The sequence below is a fragment of the Helicoverpa armigera genome, chromosome 24 (genome assembly GCF_030705265.1).
Source record: "Helicoverpa armigera isolate CAAS_96S chromosome 24, ASM3070526v1, whole genome shotgun sequence".
NCBI lineage: Eukaryota > Metazoa > Arthropoda > Insecta > Lepidoptera > Noctuidae > Helicoverpa > Helicoverpa armigera.
In genome coordinates this window covers 1,860,804-1,878,717 of record NC_087143.1, presented here as the reverse complement: position 1 = coordinate 1,878,717, position 17,914 = coordinate 1,860,804, and the positions used below count along the sequence as shown (strand labels likewise).

The window sequence follows — 17,914 nt, the reverse complement described above, 5'->3', positions numbered from 1 at the left end:
TCTGCTATCCTATTTAAGTAAAATGAGTCCAAATAAATCATTGTTATCCCAAAAGTAGTAAATGATCACCAAAAGTAGTAAATGATCACCAAAAGTAGTAAATGATCACCAAAAGAAGTAAATGATCATCAAAAAAGTTCAAGTGACTCCAAAAAAATAAGTTTGGCCTGATAAAATAAATGTAATAACATTATGGGGACCCTTTTCCTGCACTAGCGTGGAAAATTGTCTATTGCATGCCTCTAAACAGTGCGATAAGAGTGTGTTTTCGAGGGAGTGTATTGAGAAACACATTCTTCTTCTTCTTTCTCCTGCCCTGTTCCCAATTTTATTTGGCGTCGGCGCAATATGTCATTTTCTTCCATTTTCCCCTGTCACTCGTCATACTGACACTCACGCATGCATTGCAAGCCGGACACATAACTTAATATGGCATCATAATACTTTATTTGGTAATAAGCCTACATTTTATGGCAATCACAGTGACTTATTTAGGCAACAATAATACATTAATTTGGTCGTCAAGAGTTGGTGATCATTTACTAAATTTGGTGGTCGAATACAATTTAAAGTGAAGTCGTGACTAAAATAGCTGGTACTATTACACTTTTAGACTTTATTTTTCTGGTGTTCAGTAGATATTTCTGGTTACAAAACTTAGGGTATCAAAGCATTTTATGGTGGTCATTATATTTGTTCCCATTTTATACCAATTTAGCATAGGTATTAGATAAATGTGTAGGTACCTACTTACATTATTGTAATGTTACAAAAATATTTATATTCCTTTTATTTATACATATTCAAACTTTTTCAAAATTAAATGTCGAATGCTGGCTGATTCCTCACAAAAAAAACACGGAGGCCATTAAAAGGAAAAAGAAAACAAAAACTAATTTATTCTTCATACACTTTTATGGCTACTGTCGAGTTTTTCACACAAAAGCGGCCTTTTCTATATTTGAAAGGATTGTCAAAAAAGTTTGTCATGAACAAAAAGTTATTACCTTTTGAAAAAAAATATTTGCGTTGCTAACCTATTTTATTAAAGTTAGTGTTTATCCTTATTTCCTTGTATAGAATATCATGTTTGGGTTACGAATTTGCCAATTCCTAGTATATGTATTAATAAATACGCGTATTGTTTTTGTTTTATATTAAATTAAATTATTGAAACATATAAACAGGTAAACGTATTTTCTGGAATGGCTAAAATATTCATACGTCATAGAATAATCTATTTGTTTTGTTCGTTTTCCAAGGTATAGATACATGTCAGGAATTAATTACAATTCACCTATCGGTAGATTTCCTCATATATTTTCCGCTTGTCTGAGCTAGTTCACAGTAATTCTAATTATACATAAGTTTAATTTTATTTCTAAACGAACTGTTGTTTAAGCTATTCTACTCAGTATTTTGAAGCGATTAACTAATTGTTTTGTGTTATTTGGAACAGATTTTTCAAACTTTTAATTGGGTGGTATTTTTTGGCCAACGCTATAATATCTGATATATGTATATTTTTAATCTAAAACTGACATTGAAACATCCCTATTTTCTTATTCTATGAACCTCAAAGTTTAACACTAAATTCATTTTTAATGACCAATTTTTACACATTAATATCACGACCTGATTGAATTTCAGGATTTTATGAAATGAAAATGTCCTCAACCACTGAACTGAAAATTCTCATATCAAAAAGAGAACCGGTTCCCCAATCACTGCTCACTCATTCATAACCTCTCAAACAAAATCCTGTAAACAAACCATAGAATTCAACACATATCATAACCTACGTAACGGTTGCCACGTGCAATATCCACGTTGTAAATGAAAGTGGGGCGAACACAACCTGTGACCACGCGTCATGTTGGTACTTGCTAACACCAGCGACGGGAACTGCGGGATTGTCGGAAAATTGAATTGGAACACGAAGGAATTAAGAACATTTTGATGTTCATTTGTTGATTTCTCGACTGGGAAATAAAAGATAGCGTCGTGTAGAAACTTGCTAATACTAGCTAGGGATGGCGAAAATCCCGTAGTTTGTTATAGGTGTTGTTTGAAAATGGAATATAAACACAAAGGGCTAATAACGGTCATTTTAAAAAAATGTGGAGGGATAGAAAGCTAGAGACAGACCAAAGAAAGGATGGATTGACTGCCCAAAAGATGAATATCAATGAAGTTGATTTTAACAAACATATAACGCCAAACAAAGGTAACTTGGGAACATAATTCTATTTTACTCATGCTTTTGTTTTATATATTCAATTTTGGCTTTCTCCTGAAAGTTTCTCTGAAAGGTTCGCCAGCCTGTTTTATTAAATCGATATAGTGACACGATCAAACAGGACTGTATCTGTGTACACAACGAATATCTGTGTACCTATGTACCAATGTATGGAAGTGTAAACTCACTATCCATTCATGGGTAACGTCATTGATAGCATTTATCAAATTAATGGGTAGTTTAATCTGTAGTTGTAGATTTACGTTATTACGTAAATCTACGGTTACAAATTGAACCGTATTCGGTTCAATTTGTTGCTGGGGGAATATTTCATCAGTGAAAGCAATCGTGGTTTATCAGTTTTGATGACACCCATGGTTACTATTCATTTATTAAAGAATACCTCTTTAAATCTACCTATACTAATATTATAAAGCTGAAGAGTTTGCTTGAACGCGCTAATCTCAAGAACTACAGGACCGATTTGAAAATGTATTTCAGTGTTAAATTGTTAGATAGCTAAGAATCAAGGAATGCTCTATGCTACTTTTTATACCGGTGGGTGAAACAGTACCCTCACTCAGGCCATGGGTGAAGCCACTGGCAAACATTTATCATTATGATTCAGTCAATTCCCTACTACTGAGTACCTAATACATCTCCAAAAAGACAGTTTTATAAAACTTTTATTCCAAAGTTCACTCGAGGTTCAAAGTCGGTTAAAAATTCATTTTCCTCGTACACACTCGTACCATCTCATATCTTGCAGCTGCGTCCAACGTCCCCTCCTAGCTGACATCCTTCAGACTTGTGACGTCACGGCCGGGCCGCCATTCATACGTTTTGCTTTCATTTGCGCGGGCACCGGCCCGAGGTCGGTGATCCGAGACGTCTAGTCTTTGCGTAGATCTGTTGGATAGGTATGTAGGTGAGAATGAGAAAAAAGGCTGTTTCTATTTTTGGTTCTTACCTGGATTTATGGATTCTGTCATATTTTCTGTGATACCTCGTGGTTTGGACTGGCTATCGTAAGATTATTATATAACTGTAGGCAGGTTCTATTTTTCTGTGTTTTATACTAAACAGCCGTGGGTTGCAATTATAAAATCATCGTCTACCGAGCCTTTTCCCAACTGCGTTGGGGTTGGAGTATCTTTGAAACATTATTTCATACCTAATTTCACATAGTAAGTTTCCTTAACTCTTTATGAGAAAGAAATAAAGGATTGGCAACCAACCGGCATTCCAAAATACTCTTACATTGAGTCCTGTCTCTTATTCCAATTCGTTTAATTCTTCCATGCTATACCTACATGCTTTTCTCCTTTCAATCAGTAGTGACATATCAAAATAAATCAGTAGCATATAACAGACAAGTCGTACATACTTCGTGACTAGCCTCACGGCCCGACCTCGCTTGCCTAGCGGAAGGCTCTTTCGTAACACATACGCCTTGCATTTCTATGATTGCCAATGAGGTTCTGTTAACAAACATACTTCGTTGTAACCAGGATGTCAATACCACGGGTTATTTTTTTACGTAACTTTTGGATGAACGTTCAAAATGTCACATACACCTTTTTTTGTACAAACATTAGTTAATTTCCCCTTGTTTTCTCGTTTGCTGCACATCTGATCTCCACGACCCAGTTACTTACCTGGACAATCCGGTACCCTTAAGGTAAGACTGGTTGTCAGACTTTCTGGCTTTTTATTCTAGCGACTGCTAACGATGTTTTTCCACTTGTTTTGTAGTTCACATTAACATCGACAAAGTTCATTTTAAAGTCAAATATTGGCACAGGTTCATTAGGTAATGAAGTTTTAAACATTTAATTAAGTATACACACAATTCTGTTAATTCGATCAAAACAAACATCATTCTTAATTTCCCAAAACAGCATTTAGATAACATAATGAGTTATGCCCGATTCGTCATTTTAGTGATTTGGCATCCATAAAAAACGTGTCCCAGTTGGTCATTCAATAAAATATTTTATTTTGCTTAGTCCCAATTGGTCATCCGTACTTTATTTTGTAAAAAGTACTGTCAACAAGATAAGCTTTACAATATTGTAATATGTTTTTTTTTTTTATTTATTTTGGTTATGTTTTTTCCGAATATGGCAAGACGCTATTAATAAAATCGCGATTTCAACGGCGTCACACACCGCACGGCCAAAACCAAAGTACCAGGATCGCATAAATCAGATGAGTAATATACCAATCAACGAGTGTCCATGGAACTGCCCACCGTGTACTAGGACCGCATAACTTACAGGAGTATAGCAGTCAAGAGTGTCAGGATTTTACGTTTTATCCTAATTGTAGATAAACATACCAATTTACACCATCATTCATCATTTTTATGTATACAATCTCTTTGCTAGTTATGGGCCCCTGGTACTTTTGTTACCGGCACAAAAAGTATCGAGTCACATTTTCGGGTTTATAAAATGCCCAAGTTGTCTTCACCTGTGTTTTAATGTAAATTTTATTATATTTATATGAGAGCTATACCTTTACCTACATCGAAGTTTTTCATTTAAAATTTCTTCTAACACTTTTATTTCTGACGGTACTCTGATACGTGAAAGTTTATGCGGGTGACGAATCGGAACTCAAAATTTAAATATTAAATTATTTATTTTGCTCGAATGACCAATTGGGATTTGGTGTATGGAAAAAATAGTTGGTGACCAATCGGTACTAATGACAAATTGGGAATAACTCAACATAATAATGGTTTCATAACAAACAATCAAAATCCCAATTGCGTATTTACAAATTAATACAGAACCGATAAGCATCCAGAGACAAAATATCATAAACAATAATTGTGGGAGCAAAGAGTATTAAGTTCCCAGATTTCCCGCGCAATCGGGTTTATAGTGAATTCGTTATCTGTGGTCGGGTTGTGCCAGTCGACGATGTCCCGGGCTAGCACCGTATGTGTATTGTCACCTACTGTTTGTATCAGATTTCATGATCCACCCACTTCAGGTTTAAAGTTCGATTTTCCTCGTGTATACTGGGAATAGAATAGGGCAGATGTTTATGTTTGTTTGTTTCTAGGTTCTAGGGTGACATGTCGGGGATATCGCGAGATAATTCTCGATGCATCTAGTTGATTGTTTTAAGCTTCTTCAATGAAATAGTTGTCCCTTAACCCCAAATAAAATCGGAATCAAGGACAGGAGGATGATTGTCTCTTATTGAGATCTTATAAGTAAGATTTTAGTTATATAGAATGACTAAAATCCTGCGTTATGTAGAATCAGGTCATGGCCCAATTTCAGTGCACGAAAACCTGTTGCTATCCAAACAAAATGGCATTGACAACCAATTTTCAACCAAAGAGAAAGTATCGTCCTATTTTCCCACAAACCAAAAGTGTTATCCTAAATGTTTAGAAAACATTTGTGGCTTTATCGTGGATATTAAAACTGGCGACAATGATATCGATTGTTTTGTTTACATAACAAATAGCAGCTGAATGAGAGAAACACGACACCGCCATGTTTTGGTCGTGTAGCCGTCATTGCGAATAGGCTAGTTTCCTAAAAAATAATAATTAGTCCGTCTTGTAGATTGTCCAAAATTAAGCGATACGTTTTTTTTCTTTTTTAAATTGGATCAGAACTTGTTAAGATATAGCGTGTTAAAGTTGAGTGTGACGTCACAAGTTGCTACAATTTTCAGGACACTGTGACGTAAAAGGCCCCCACTCCTAATTTTTGAAGTGTATTATCTTTGTCATTTTATGTTTAATTAAAAAAAGAAAAAATACGTATCCAATATTTTTTGATTATCTAAAAAGCGGACTAAATATTATTTCATTATTTCGACCCCGGACACTACCCTATTGTAGACAGACGCCCACTAATATAACTGTCGTCAGTACTATAATTTACAGCAAATATGTGATAAGTAGGAACGTACATATTGTTGTTTTTGATGATACATATTTGCAATCCCGCTTTAAGATTGCACTATATGTTTAAAATTGGAAACCAAAATCCTTTCATCAGACATCATTTTCGTCATTTATGTAAAGATTGCAGTTGTTTTGAAATTGATGATGATGATGAACAACGGATATTAACAAAATAAATTATAATTTACATATATCTAGGATAATAATGTATAACTAATTGAAATACTTGTGGTCAATTTGAAATGCTTTCGAATTGTAGAGAGATCAGTAACTGCATAACCGCAGAAACCCAAAAGACTGACAAAAAATAACGTGAGACATTTCAAAACCCACTTAGGGACTTAACCCAAATATTTAAAACAGTCCTACGTGACTTTTGAAAAAGTTATCAAATTGACGTCACAGACAAGTTTTGAAAATGTTTTCCTGTCCATAAACACGCCAGAGTTTTTCCAAAACCATAGTAGTCCGAATTAAACGTAAATGCTAATAAACTTGATGGTCTGAATTCTTAAATACCATGTCCAAAACAAAATTTACTACTTATGTATTTTAAATGCGTATCACGCTTAAAATACTGAACCGATTTAAATGCAATTTGACACACCGATAACTGTTTTCCTGTAGACGAATATAGGCTACTTTTTAACCAGGTGATCGGAGTGGTTTTTCCGAGGTGCGGTCAAAACCGTTGAAACTAGAACGCACTAAATCATCATCATCATGCTCCTGCTCTTATCCCAATTTTATTTGTAGTCGGCGCAGCATGTTTTTTTTCCTTCCATACTCTTAAATCTGCCATCACCTCGTTTCGTTACAATGGAATAAATATTTCAAAATAAATGGTTTCCAAGACCATGTTTTTATACACAATACGCCATTCTTAGAAGCTGAACTTATGAATGAAGTCTTTTATTAATATGCTAATTTAGTCTGCTGGTAAAACCCGAACGTAGACTGTAGACAGATTTGTATATTTCCTAAGAAACAGTTGATATTGAGAATTGTGAATCTATTTACATTATGTTTATTACATAGAAGTCTTGGCACTATTCCTTGAGATACACTTTCTTGAAATACTCCATTTCTTTGTACTTTCAGTCAGTCTCAGTTACCAACAAAAGAGGAAAGTCGTGAATTCTGGAAGATGGACTTTCTTGATAAATCTTCCTTTTCCTTCCCCGTTTCCAAGTTCAGTACTTGGGATCGACGCAAAACGTTTTTTTTTGCCTTCATTTTTCGCTACCAGACGTCATACTAAAGATGGACTTTGTTGTTAACAAAATACACTATAATTGACTTATTTTTCTATTTTTAACTTGTTGTTTGACATCAACCAAAAATAACCTTTGATCAATTAAAAAAACAGCTCACTAATTTGGGTATTTTTACCACAAAACTCAATAAACCTTTGACTCCATTAATTTCTTCTATTTCTACAGCTGCATGGACTTTCTTGATGAATAAGACACAAAAATTCTCTTATTGTTCTATTTTTATCTTGTTGTTTCCATCATAAATAAACAAAGTTGTAACCTTTGGTCAATTAAAAAAACCAGCTCACTAATTTGGGTATTTCTACCACATAATTCGATAAACCTTTGACTCCATAATTTTCTTCTATTTATAACCACAGCTGCAAAAAACATCTGTTTACCAACAGAACGTGGGGTTTTCAGTATATTTTTGTTTTGAACTCTTAAAATATCTCATCATCATTAGTAGACCGTTGAATAAATTAACAGTATAGTTTTACCCAATTTTATGAATGACGCATCTCAATATTATGACCATGTTATGGACCTCTAATATTATACAGTGACGTGGTATGATCGCGTATACGCTTAGAACATTCAATCAACCAGACATATCATAGTTGCACCTTCTCTTCTAGCAAAGGTAGGATACCATAAGCTGTCATGCATGCCTACATTTGTAAGTACATGATTGTCTTCGTCAAGTTTATGTTTTGTTATTTTGTCAACTTTGTCGTATGAATGAGTAGTGATGTGGCCATTTTCAATCACATCATAAGCTATAACCATTTGATTTGTCCCCTCATCCCCCAAGCGTAATTTCGCAGACTTCTTCGCAAATATTGTGCTCATGGTGACTCCAGTTGTTAAACGCTCTAACAGTATGGTCAGCATGCGTCTTGTGGTCGAATGTGGCTGGACTGGTTTGAAAGCCGGTTCGCCAACGGATGGACGATGAACGTATAAGCCACAAATACGTCATGTTATGTTGCGTAATGCAATTAGTTCTGTTTAATTCGGCTAACGTTATTGCAATATTATTCGGGTGTACCGGATTGTGACGATTACTACATCCTGTTAGCATAGTACATCATTTTGGAGATACAAAGTATGCAGTTGAATATATGTATACCAAGTTTCGCCCAAATCCGTTTAGAACTTTTCGCAAGGAAGGGTTGATGGGTACAGAACATAGAAACCTAAAAAGTCATGCCTATACAAAGAAGATACATCTATTCTAGTGCTTTAACTCTAAAGGAAAGATAGCGGACCAACTTCCTATATGAACTTTGCTAATTTTCGCAAATATTGTCAAATACAACTTGCGGACATTGTCGAAACATGTGTTCTACTTTTAAGAGGACACAGAATCCAATCACAAACATGTAGCACCTTCCTAACACATCCTTCTATAAGATCCCATACACAACAATTATTCCTTAAAACATCCAGAAACTCCCAACAAAACATTGCGACACACAGTATCATCCGGCCTCAGTGACCGTGTGATTGAACTTGAGCAAGGCCGGCGCGAGCGCATGAATGCCAGCCGACCTACACTACATATCAAGGTAGGTACATTGTCCAGTTTATCCTGACCTCTTGTTGGATAGAAAGCTTATGGAAGGCAAGGTCAGCTTATACTGGATATGTGTGTGACGCAATTGAAAATACCGCTACTTGAGACAACCTTTGTCTAATTGTTTGTATCAATAATTCGTTATTTTAGTTATTACCTTTGGGTTTTTTGAGATTGAAATAGGCAGTCTATTTTTGGCATGTGAAATTTTTCCATTTTGGGTTTTTGCCATTGATGATATTTCGCCAGATTGTGCAAGTTTTTAGGCTTAAAGTTCGGTAACCCCATAGCGGAAATAGTTATAAATAACTAGATATAATATTCATCTCATCCGCATTTTTTTACTCCTTGACTCATCAAGTCTCAAATCAAGTCAAGAAAATAATTATTTCGTTCAGGGTAATGGACTCCATTTGCATTTTATTTAGTTTGGACAATCATTAAAGAAACAGCACTTCATATATTGAAGTAAACTTGTTGCATGATGAACTTCTAGCCAGTAAGTTGCACTTTGCACCACTTTTTCCCAGCAAAAACACTTGGTGTAGGATAAAAGTGGCTAGAGGAGACTCCGGGGGATGTCTTATGAATTTTTAGGCGTTCAAACAGAGCTACTTTGCCACCAAGTTTTGATGAATGAGCTTGAAAGGCTTTTTCCTACGTACTGTGGCAATTTACCAGTTTTGCGCAGATGCCTGATGATGCAATATGATCACAACAAAAACTTGACTACTGGCTGAAAGACCACGCCTTCTTTTTATTGTAAACATTCACTACCATAGAGGCTCGACTTTCAACCACCAACAGTGACAAACTACGTAGCGTTGTTAATAAAAATCGACCAAGTGTGAGTCAGACTTAAACACGTAAGGTTCCGTGTTTATACTGAGCACAGAACGACACCAAAATCACGTTTATTGCGTCTTCTTCTTCAATTGAAGAGCCTAGCTCTTGTCAGTGCAGCTCCTTCCATTTACGCCTCTCGAATGCCAATTCCTGAACCTGCTTATACGTCACATCCTTCACGTTATCTTGGGCTCTTTTAAATGTTTATCCTTTTCAATTTCTAGTAGATACTTTGTTGCTTAAGTGGTAATAGAAATACATCGTCTGTGAAAGTTTCAAGAAACAGCAAACCTATCACGGTTCAGGTTGGTTCAGTGGGGGGTACCTTTTATGTGCCTGCGGAACCCTAAAAACCTCTGCTGATTGAAGATCACGAGGAATGCTATATAAATATTGTCATCACATGATGTAATTGTTATCTTATCTCGGTCTAATTATAACTGTTGAACGTCATGCATTGTTGATGGAAATGACGTAGGTTTTCAAGTGGTCTACTTTCTTGGAAGGTTGTTGAAAATGAGGAATATTTCTAAGCCTTGTACACAATATTAATCATTTCACTTTAAGTTAATGATTATGAAAACTGCGATTTTCTTGTTTCACCTTAAATAACATCTACTGGGCTGAAGTGGTCAGATAGGCAACCGCTCCATGTAAAAAACTGGTACTCAGCCGCATCTTATGTGACTAGAAACCAACCCCAACATGGTTGGGAAAAGGCCAGGCAAGTAATGATGACGATGTCAATACTCCTAAACAAATATTTCACAGAGAACAAAACGACTTTGTTCCAATAAAGATTATCATTTATTTATTTACTTACTTTCTTTTTACGCATTTCCTCAGAAAATCTAGGCCATTGTTTTCAAAACAAAACAACAGTAGTTACTACGACACACCCACAGCGAAAACAGTAAATATTATCGTGATCTATTTGTCCAAGATTGATAGATCGTGCCATGCGCAGTAGCACCCAATTTATTTGCTAGACTGTGTCTAACTGTATCTAATAGGTCTCAATCATCTATGACGTATTCTGCGTACTTTTAGCAGTTTTCCCGCGTCCCGTGGAAACTACTGGCCGTACCGGGATAAAATATAGCCTTTGTTACTCGGGAAGAGTGTAGCTTTCCAACAGTGAAATATTTTTTTAAATCGGTCAAGTAGATATTGAGTTTGTCCATTACAATTTTACAAACAAAAATAAAATGTGCCTTTTTTATATGGATGTTGTACTCGGTGGAAGAAACCTCTTCAAGTTTATGTTTTCCTAGTACTTTACCGTTTGACGTTGTTTCCTTAGAAGGGAATTTCTATGGGTTTTATTTATGTTAATCCGATGGAAATTGTTGTTGTTATGTTTACGTTAGCTGTAGTTAATTGATTTGGAATTTTTGAAGTCTAAGAATGAATGGAAAGATTTTTCTTTAGAGAAGTTTTTAAAATAATGTGAGGATTGAAAATAGTATATGGACAAGTTATAATTAAGAAAAAATTTGGATGAATGGAAGAGAAGCAAAGACTAAAGAAAAGATGGAAGCATTGTTTGAGAGATGACTTGAATAAGAAGGAAGTGAATGTTAGTATGACAAGACAGAGAGGAAGAGTTGAAGTGAAGAACATAATACCCCAAATATAATTGGGAAAAGGGCAAAACAGGGCAGGAAGAAGAAAGATCTGAAAACACACAATACGGTAATATCACTGAAGAGAAAATTTACTTTCAATATTTAAACAAGCATTTCTTTTCTTTGACCTTGACCAAATTCCAATTCATAACGGTATGTGCAACACAAACGAAGGTAAACTTATCGTCCAATAAGAGTCTGACCTAGAAACACCTTTACTTTTGCAAGATTCGCAAATAATGTGAAACATTGCGCAATAACACTATTTTTATACCTACTCCTAACATTTTTAAAAGTCCATCTGTATTTCAGGGTACATGTCCCTTGAAAGAAGGGTATATATCCCGTTTTTACATGGGTTCAAAATTAGCATCTACGGTTCTAAAAATAGAGTTGTATTTACATTGTCAAGGATGTCTGTCTAGGGCGTCGAACTGATTTCAATGGATTGTCATGTGCGCAATTCTGTTGGCGCCAAGATATCAAATGATAATGTAATACATGTTTGATATTGCAAATGCTGTTATCTAGATTTTTTTGTACATATTTTAAGTGCGCCTTCTTGTCAAAATAATGGAATTTTGTGGCTTTTTCAATGTCATCTTTTCAAAATATGTGTACGCGTATAGTCAATCCTTTTCATGTCTTTGGTTTACATAAATTGAGGTTTGTGAAAATGCACCACCAAGAAAAATATTCCTTTGAAGAGTCTGAAGCGATCTTATATTAAGTATACTTAGATACAATCAGATTCACCGAGGCACTTCCAAAAAGTGTCAGATAACAAAAACGATCTTATACATAATATATTAAGCTAAGATCTAGTAGATTTTGGACAGTAGAAAACTTAAGTTTGGCTCTCACGAAACATCGAGACACTACCAAGTACTTAGGAACATAGGTATTACACTTCTTAATAAACCTCTTGACGTCAAACTCAGCCTCTTAGATACAGTTCCTACAAACCAATACATAACTAGAGCACGTCGTCAAATTATTGTCTCTGACGAGTGTATGTAGGGTTTACCTAACCACTTTGGACTTGACAGTACCTGCGTTATGCTGCGTAAGGTTATACGTAATAAGTCATTGTACTCGATTGTACCTAGTGTCTGACCTTGTAAGTCGAGGTGAGGAAGAATGAATCAGAAATGGGTTAGTTTGTGTCTACGTTATAAGTATTTCCCGATGTTCAATCCCAGTGCAGTTTGAAGGAAGTTTTTCATAGGTTTTTACTTCAAAAAGCTCTATTACAGGTTCTTGAAGTCAAAATATTGATGTACGGTCAAAAATGTATGCAGACTGAGAAGTAAATGCTAATTACCTGAGTACAAGTTCGATTCAGGAAAATACACCTTCAAAATCAATTAAATTGCGCAATACAACAACAGAAATATTATGCAACATAATTTTAAATCGCAAAAAATCATTGCGCAATCTTCAACATTAACTCTATCTAGAGAGGTAAATTTCGCACAATCTATACTAATATTAGGGGTTAAAGTATGAAATTGCCGTTTTATTCTAGTAGGTTTTTGAATTGCCATAGAGTCTTCATGGTTTGAGGTTTTCGAATGAAACTTTTTTCACGTGGTTTCTGTGATGTTCTTCTTTTAAAAAATGTGAAACATTTGATTATCGATGTTCAATTGTTTTTGTTATTCAACTTAAACAAGAAAGATGGACACTGCGAAAATTTGAGTAATTTTTGAATATGAGTTCCGACGCGGAAGTAAACGGCAGAAACAGCCCGCAATATCAATGCTGCATTTGAAGAGGTGTCTGCTAATGAACGCACCGTGCGATTTTGGATTAAACGCTTTCGTGGTGGAAACTTCGACTTGAAGAACGAGCCATGAAAAAGACCGCCTGACAGGTGATTAACGAGAAATTAAGAGAGTGGGCGAACGCCGATCCTAGTCAAACTACCCAGATACCCAGCCGAAGACGAATAATGTTGAAAAAATTAGCAGTAAAACAGCCACGACTCATGAATCGACCTTTACCGTTATTGCTCCATGACAACGCGAGGCCTCATACAGCAAAAGAAACCGTTTTAACTCTTCAGGAACTGCAGTTGGAAACTATTCGTCTTCCTCCATATTCGCCAGACCTTGCTCTAACGGACGACCATTTTTTTTTGTGATTTGGACAATTATCTGCGTCACTAGAAGTTTCTTCCCAGGAGGCAGATCAAAATTCTTTCACACAGTTTGTGCAGTCTAGATCCTCAGAGTTCTATCGTAACGGCATAAATGACCTTCTTATTAGATGGCCGCAATGTATAGATAATAATGGCAACTATTTTGATTAAATAAGTTTGTTAAAAATTAAAAAAAATTACAATTTAGATTTTCAGTACAAATCGGCAATTTCATACTTTAACCCCTATTATTAAAAAGCTGAAGAGTTTTGTTTGAACGCGCTAATCTCAGGAACTACTGGTCGGATTTGAAAATTTCAGTGTTAGATACTCCATTTATCGAGGAAGGCTATAGGCTACTTTTTATCCCGGTACGGGAAGTAGTTCCTACGGGATGCGGGTGAAACCGCTGGCAGAAGCTAGTACATAATATTGCGCAACATTGCCTACATCTACATTTCCCCGTAAAATACTCCACAATTCTCATACCCCTTTTTTTTCTCCCCAGGTCACAATGCGGAAAGACCTAGTCTCCTTAATACTGAAGCACACAGTGACCTCCCGTCGCCACCTCACTCCTGAGCTGACTCTGCGTCTGGTGACCCCTGACTGCCCGCTGTGGAGAGCCACGGAAGACCAGGTCCCGTTTAAGGACCCCTTCTGGGCTTTTTATTGGCCTGGAGGTCAGGCTACTGCGAGGTAAGGATTCTTTTAAATCTTGATTCGTTTTTCTGTATAATTATTAGTATTTCATTCAACGGCCATTTCGTCTATTGCAGACGATTTATGTGGTGGTGTCTGTGATACAACGCCTTTCGTGACTGAACAGACCGATACGAGAGCGACATCTCTTACCACAGGCTTGACAAGAGAAGTAACTGGACATTAGTGTCGAACTATGTTCATGTCTTTTCTGTCTCTTGTCAGCAAGCACTCCGAACCAGGCTTCATCGCAAAATTTGCGACCCTCTGCGACACGTTTGCGCCATTCAGGACGTTTTTCCGCGAGCTTCTCACAGTCACGGTGGTCGATTTTAAATGCTGCCATGTCTCGCTTGATGCAGTCTTTGAAACGAAGCAACGGCCTCCCAACATCTCTTTTTGCATTCGCTACTGCACCAAGAAGAACACGTCGTGGTAATCGAGAGGGTTCCATCCATCTACATACGTCAAACGGCTCAGATGTACGGCCATTAAAAACTACTGCGCCCTTCATACCCTCGTGGAAAGATTTGACGAGGCTCAGGATCTTAGGTGGACACCCAATGCTCTCCAATGCGGAGTACATACCCTCCCTGCTGACTGTATCGAAGGCTTTATTAAGGTCAACGAACGCCACGAACAGGGGAGTTTTCTGCTCTCTACATTTCTCCTGCAACTGTCGGAGTGTAAAGATCATATCCACTGTGGAACGCTGGGGACGAAAACCACACTGGGACTCAGGATATACACGTTCTGCAAGCTTTTGGAGTCTAGATAGGATGACTCGACCAAAGAGTTTGCCAACAATGCTCAGAAGAGAAATGCCGCGGTAACAGTTACAATCGCCACGATCGCCTTTCCCTTTATATAATGTGACGATGTTAGCGTCTCGCATATCTTGTGTTACTTCTCCTGCCTCCCAGCATTTACACAGTAGATTGTGCAGAATTGGTCCCACGCAGTGAAGTTTTATAATCTCAGCCTGAGTGCCATCTCCACCGGGACTCTTACCGCTTTTAAGCTGATTGACAGCCCTGATGAACTCCTCTACGGACGGTGGGTCATCTAGCTCGGTCATTACATCCAGTTTGGGCAAGTTCTGCACTGCCTCTAGTTGTAAATATACCGGACGAGCATAGAGACCGGTGTAATGCTCAACCCAGCGGTCGAGTTGCTTTTGGCTATCCCTGATGATAGCCCCATTCGCGTCCTTAAGAGGCGCTGTCTTTTTTGCGACTGGGCCAAGGGCCCGTTTAATACCTTCATGAAGGTAATTATTAGTATTACCTTTACCATAAAACCTCATTCAAATTGAAGGTTTTTAGGTCAAAAGGCGTCAAAACTACATACCTAATACCATCACCCCATATAAGGATTTACCCGCACCAGGATAAAAAATGGCCCTTATATCCTTGCTCAGGCTCTAGACAAACATTTAAAATCGGTTCAGTAGCTTTGTCACGAAAGCCGGGCAGATAGACAGCGTTACTTTCGCATTCATAATATTTGTGTTTGTTTGTTTATTGTTTTGGATATCCGATATTTCCTTATATCATAACATGATAAATAAATAAAATATCATAACATGATACTGTAACTGATATTCTTACATAATGATATTGATATAGTAATGAAACAAAACACCATGTAACGACGAAATACTTAGCAGGACGATTAAAATCATTTTCTCAAGTTTAACTTAATTCTTTTCTACTGATTCTATTCATGACTTACTTTGAGGAAATCTAAAAGTAAATTAAACTATTCAAATAATAATCAATAATCCCAAACTCTTCCTTACTATTCTAATAGCCGTTTTCCTTCCCTTTATTTCACTTTCGATTTATTTCTTAAACTTTCTAAACATTAATATTTTCAAACAGCCTTACTCCCAAAACGATGAGTCACAGAGACTTTATCCTGAAAACTCCTTGGTGAGTCACGCCACGCTATCCTTTCCAGGAATCGTTCTATCCCGCTTTACACCCCTCCCTCCCTCCCAGTTGTGTGTCTGTGTGTGTGAGGAGTGGGGTGAGAGGGGGTTGCAGGCTTACTTGGAATAAGGATGAGGATGACTCATGGTTTGCGAATTTTTGCAGTTTTCAGGAACGGTCTGGAAGAGAATTTTTCGTTTGTTGAGTAAGTATTTGCTAGTAGAAGTAGATTCATGTTGGTTACTTACCTCTATAAGTGTGTGTAGTTCTATCTCTTGTATATTATTTCGACAAAGTGATATTCATAACTTTTCAAATAAAAACGTCTGAATGAGTGGTTTTCTATTATATTTTAGCGTCATACATCCACTTACCTGTTTATGTTCTACTAAGAAGAAGAGTTACATGTTTTTTACTTTCAGTCTAGTATTAATTGGGCTCAAACTTGAAGCATAAACCATAGCATAGTACATGCCTTCTTTCCCATCTTATACTTCTAAACTCCTAAACTTTTATTAATCGATAGATATCGATAACTAAAGCAACTATCAACCAGCAACAACGTTTCAATTTATTTACATACAAACATGACTCACGCGCGTAACACACTTCATACAATACGCACGCTTTACAAGGATCAACTTTCCTTATACATACTCTTGAATGCCATATAACAACTAAAGGAGAATTTGTAATTGTATGGAAACCCCCGCGCGTTGTGTCCATTGCGAGGACTCAGGATGCTGGCAGGAAACATGTGCCCGGTACTTATGTGAGTGTTTGTAAATAAATAAATGAATATCGTCATCATCATCATGCTGCTGTAAGCAAATGAAAGAAAATCTACACAAAAAAAACTGTTTTTCTTAGCATCCATGTCTCTTACTGAAGAGGAAACCATTTTTTGTTTGTAACCTAAAGCACAGATTACTATAATAGTTTGGTTAGGTTTAGTTAGGTTCCGAAACTATTGAACTGATTTGATAAATTCTTTCCCTGTTTGGAAGCTAATCTGTCCCCGAGTAACATAGGTTTTATTTTGTCATCTCTTGCGACGCGGGTAAATCCGCGGGGAAACAGGTATCTATCTTAAAGAAAAACTGAGCCAAAATAAAATACTTATTGGCTACTTTACTTGTATCGTGATCTACACATCAAAATCGTGCTAAAAACGCGATCAATTTTCCTCAATAACTAGATAGATAGTAAATTGTACAGTTCACAGGAAAACGCGATAAGTGCAAGCAAAAGCCCGAGTGTAAACATAATATAATTTATTTATATGGCAACACTTAGTAGTCTTAGTACAAGGGAGTTTACCTTGCGCTGGGCACACTGAGCGGGGATTTACGCGAGTTGAATAAACTGCAATATAGGAATATTGATAAGTGCATAATAAAATAATGGGGAAAATATGGAATTTACAAGTGTAACTGGTTGTAAGTGTGGCCTTGGACAAAAATAAACTGGATTTTTTAAAAGGACAGTTCTACTATTTATCATTCCCAAGTTATCTTAACGTTAATGTGAAAGTTTTAAGTTTAGGTACCTACTTACATAATCAAATATGTACCAACCAACCTACTTATAACTAATTACATTTATATTTTTTTAAAATCTTACTAAGTAATACATGTATCGAAATAAAGT

General features: G+C 36.5%; 1 protein-coding gene across 2 annotated transcripts in view; it reads left to right on the top strand.

Annotated features, from left to right (window-relative positions):
* LOC110381510 (electron transfer flavoprotein beta subunit lysine methyltransferase) overlaps positions 1-17,914 on the top strand; it is a 45,442-nt gene that overhangs the window by 17,794 nt on the left and 9,734 nt on the right. For both annotated transcript variants that reach the window (XM_064041314.1, XM_064041315.1), the window contains exon 2: positions 14,137-14,327. In XM_064041314.1, coding sequence (XP_063897384.1) covers positions 14,143-14,327 — 185 coding nt within the window. In that variant the 5' untranslated portion in view covers positions 14,137-14,142. The remainder of the gene's footprint in view (positions 1-14,136; positions 14,328-17,914) is intronic.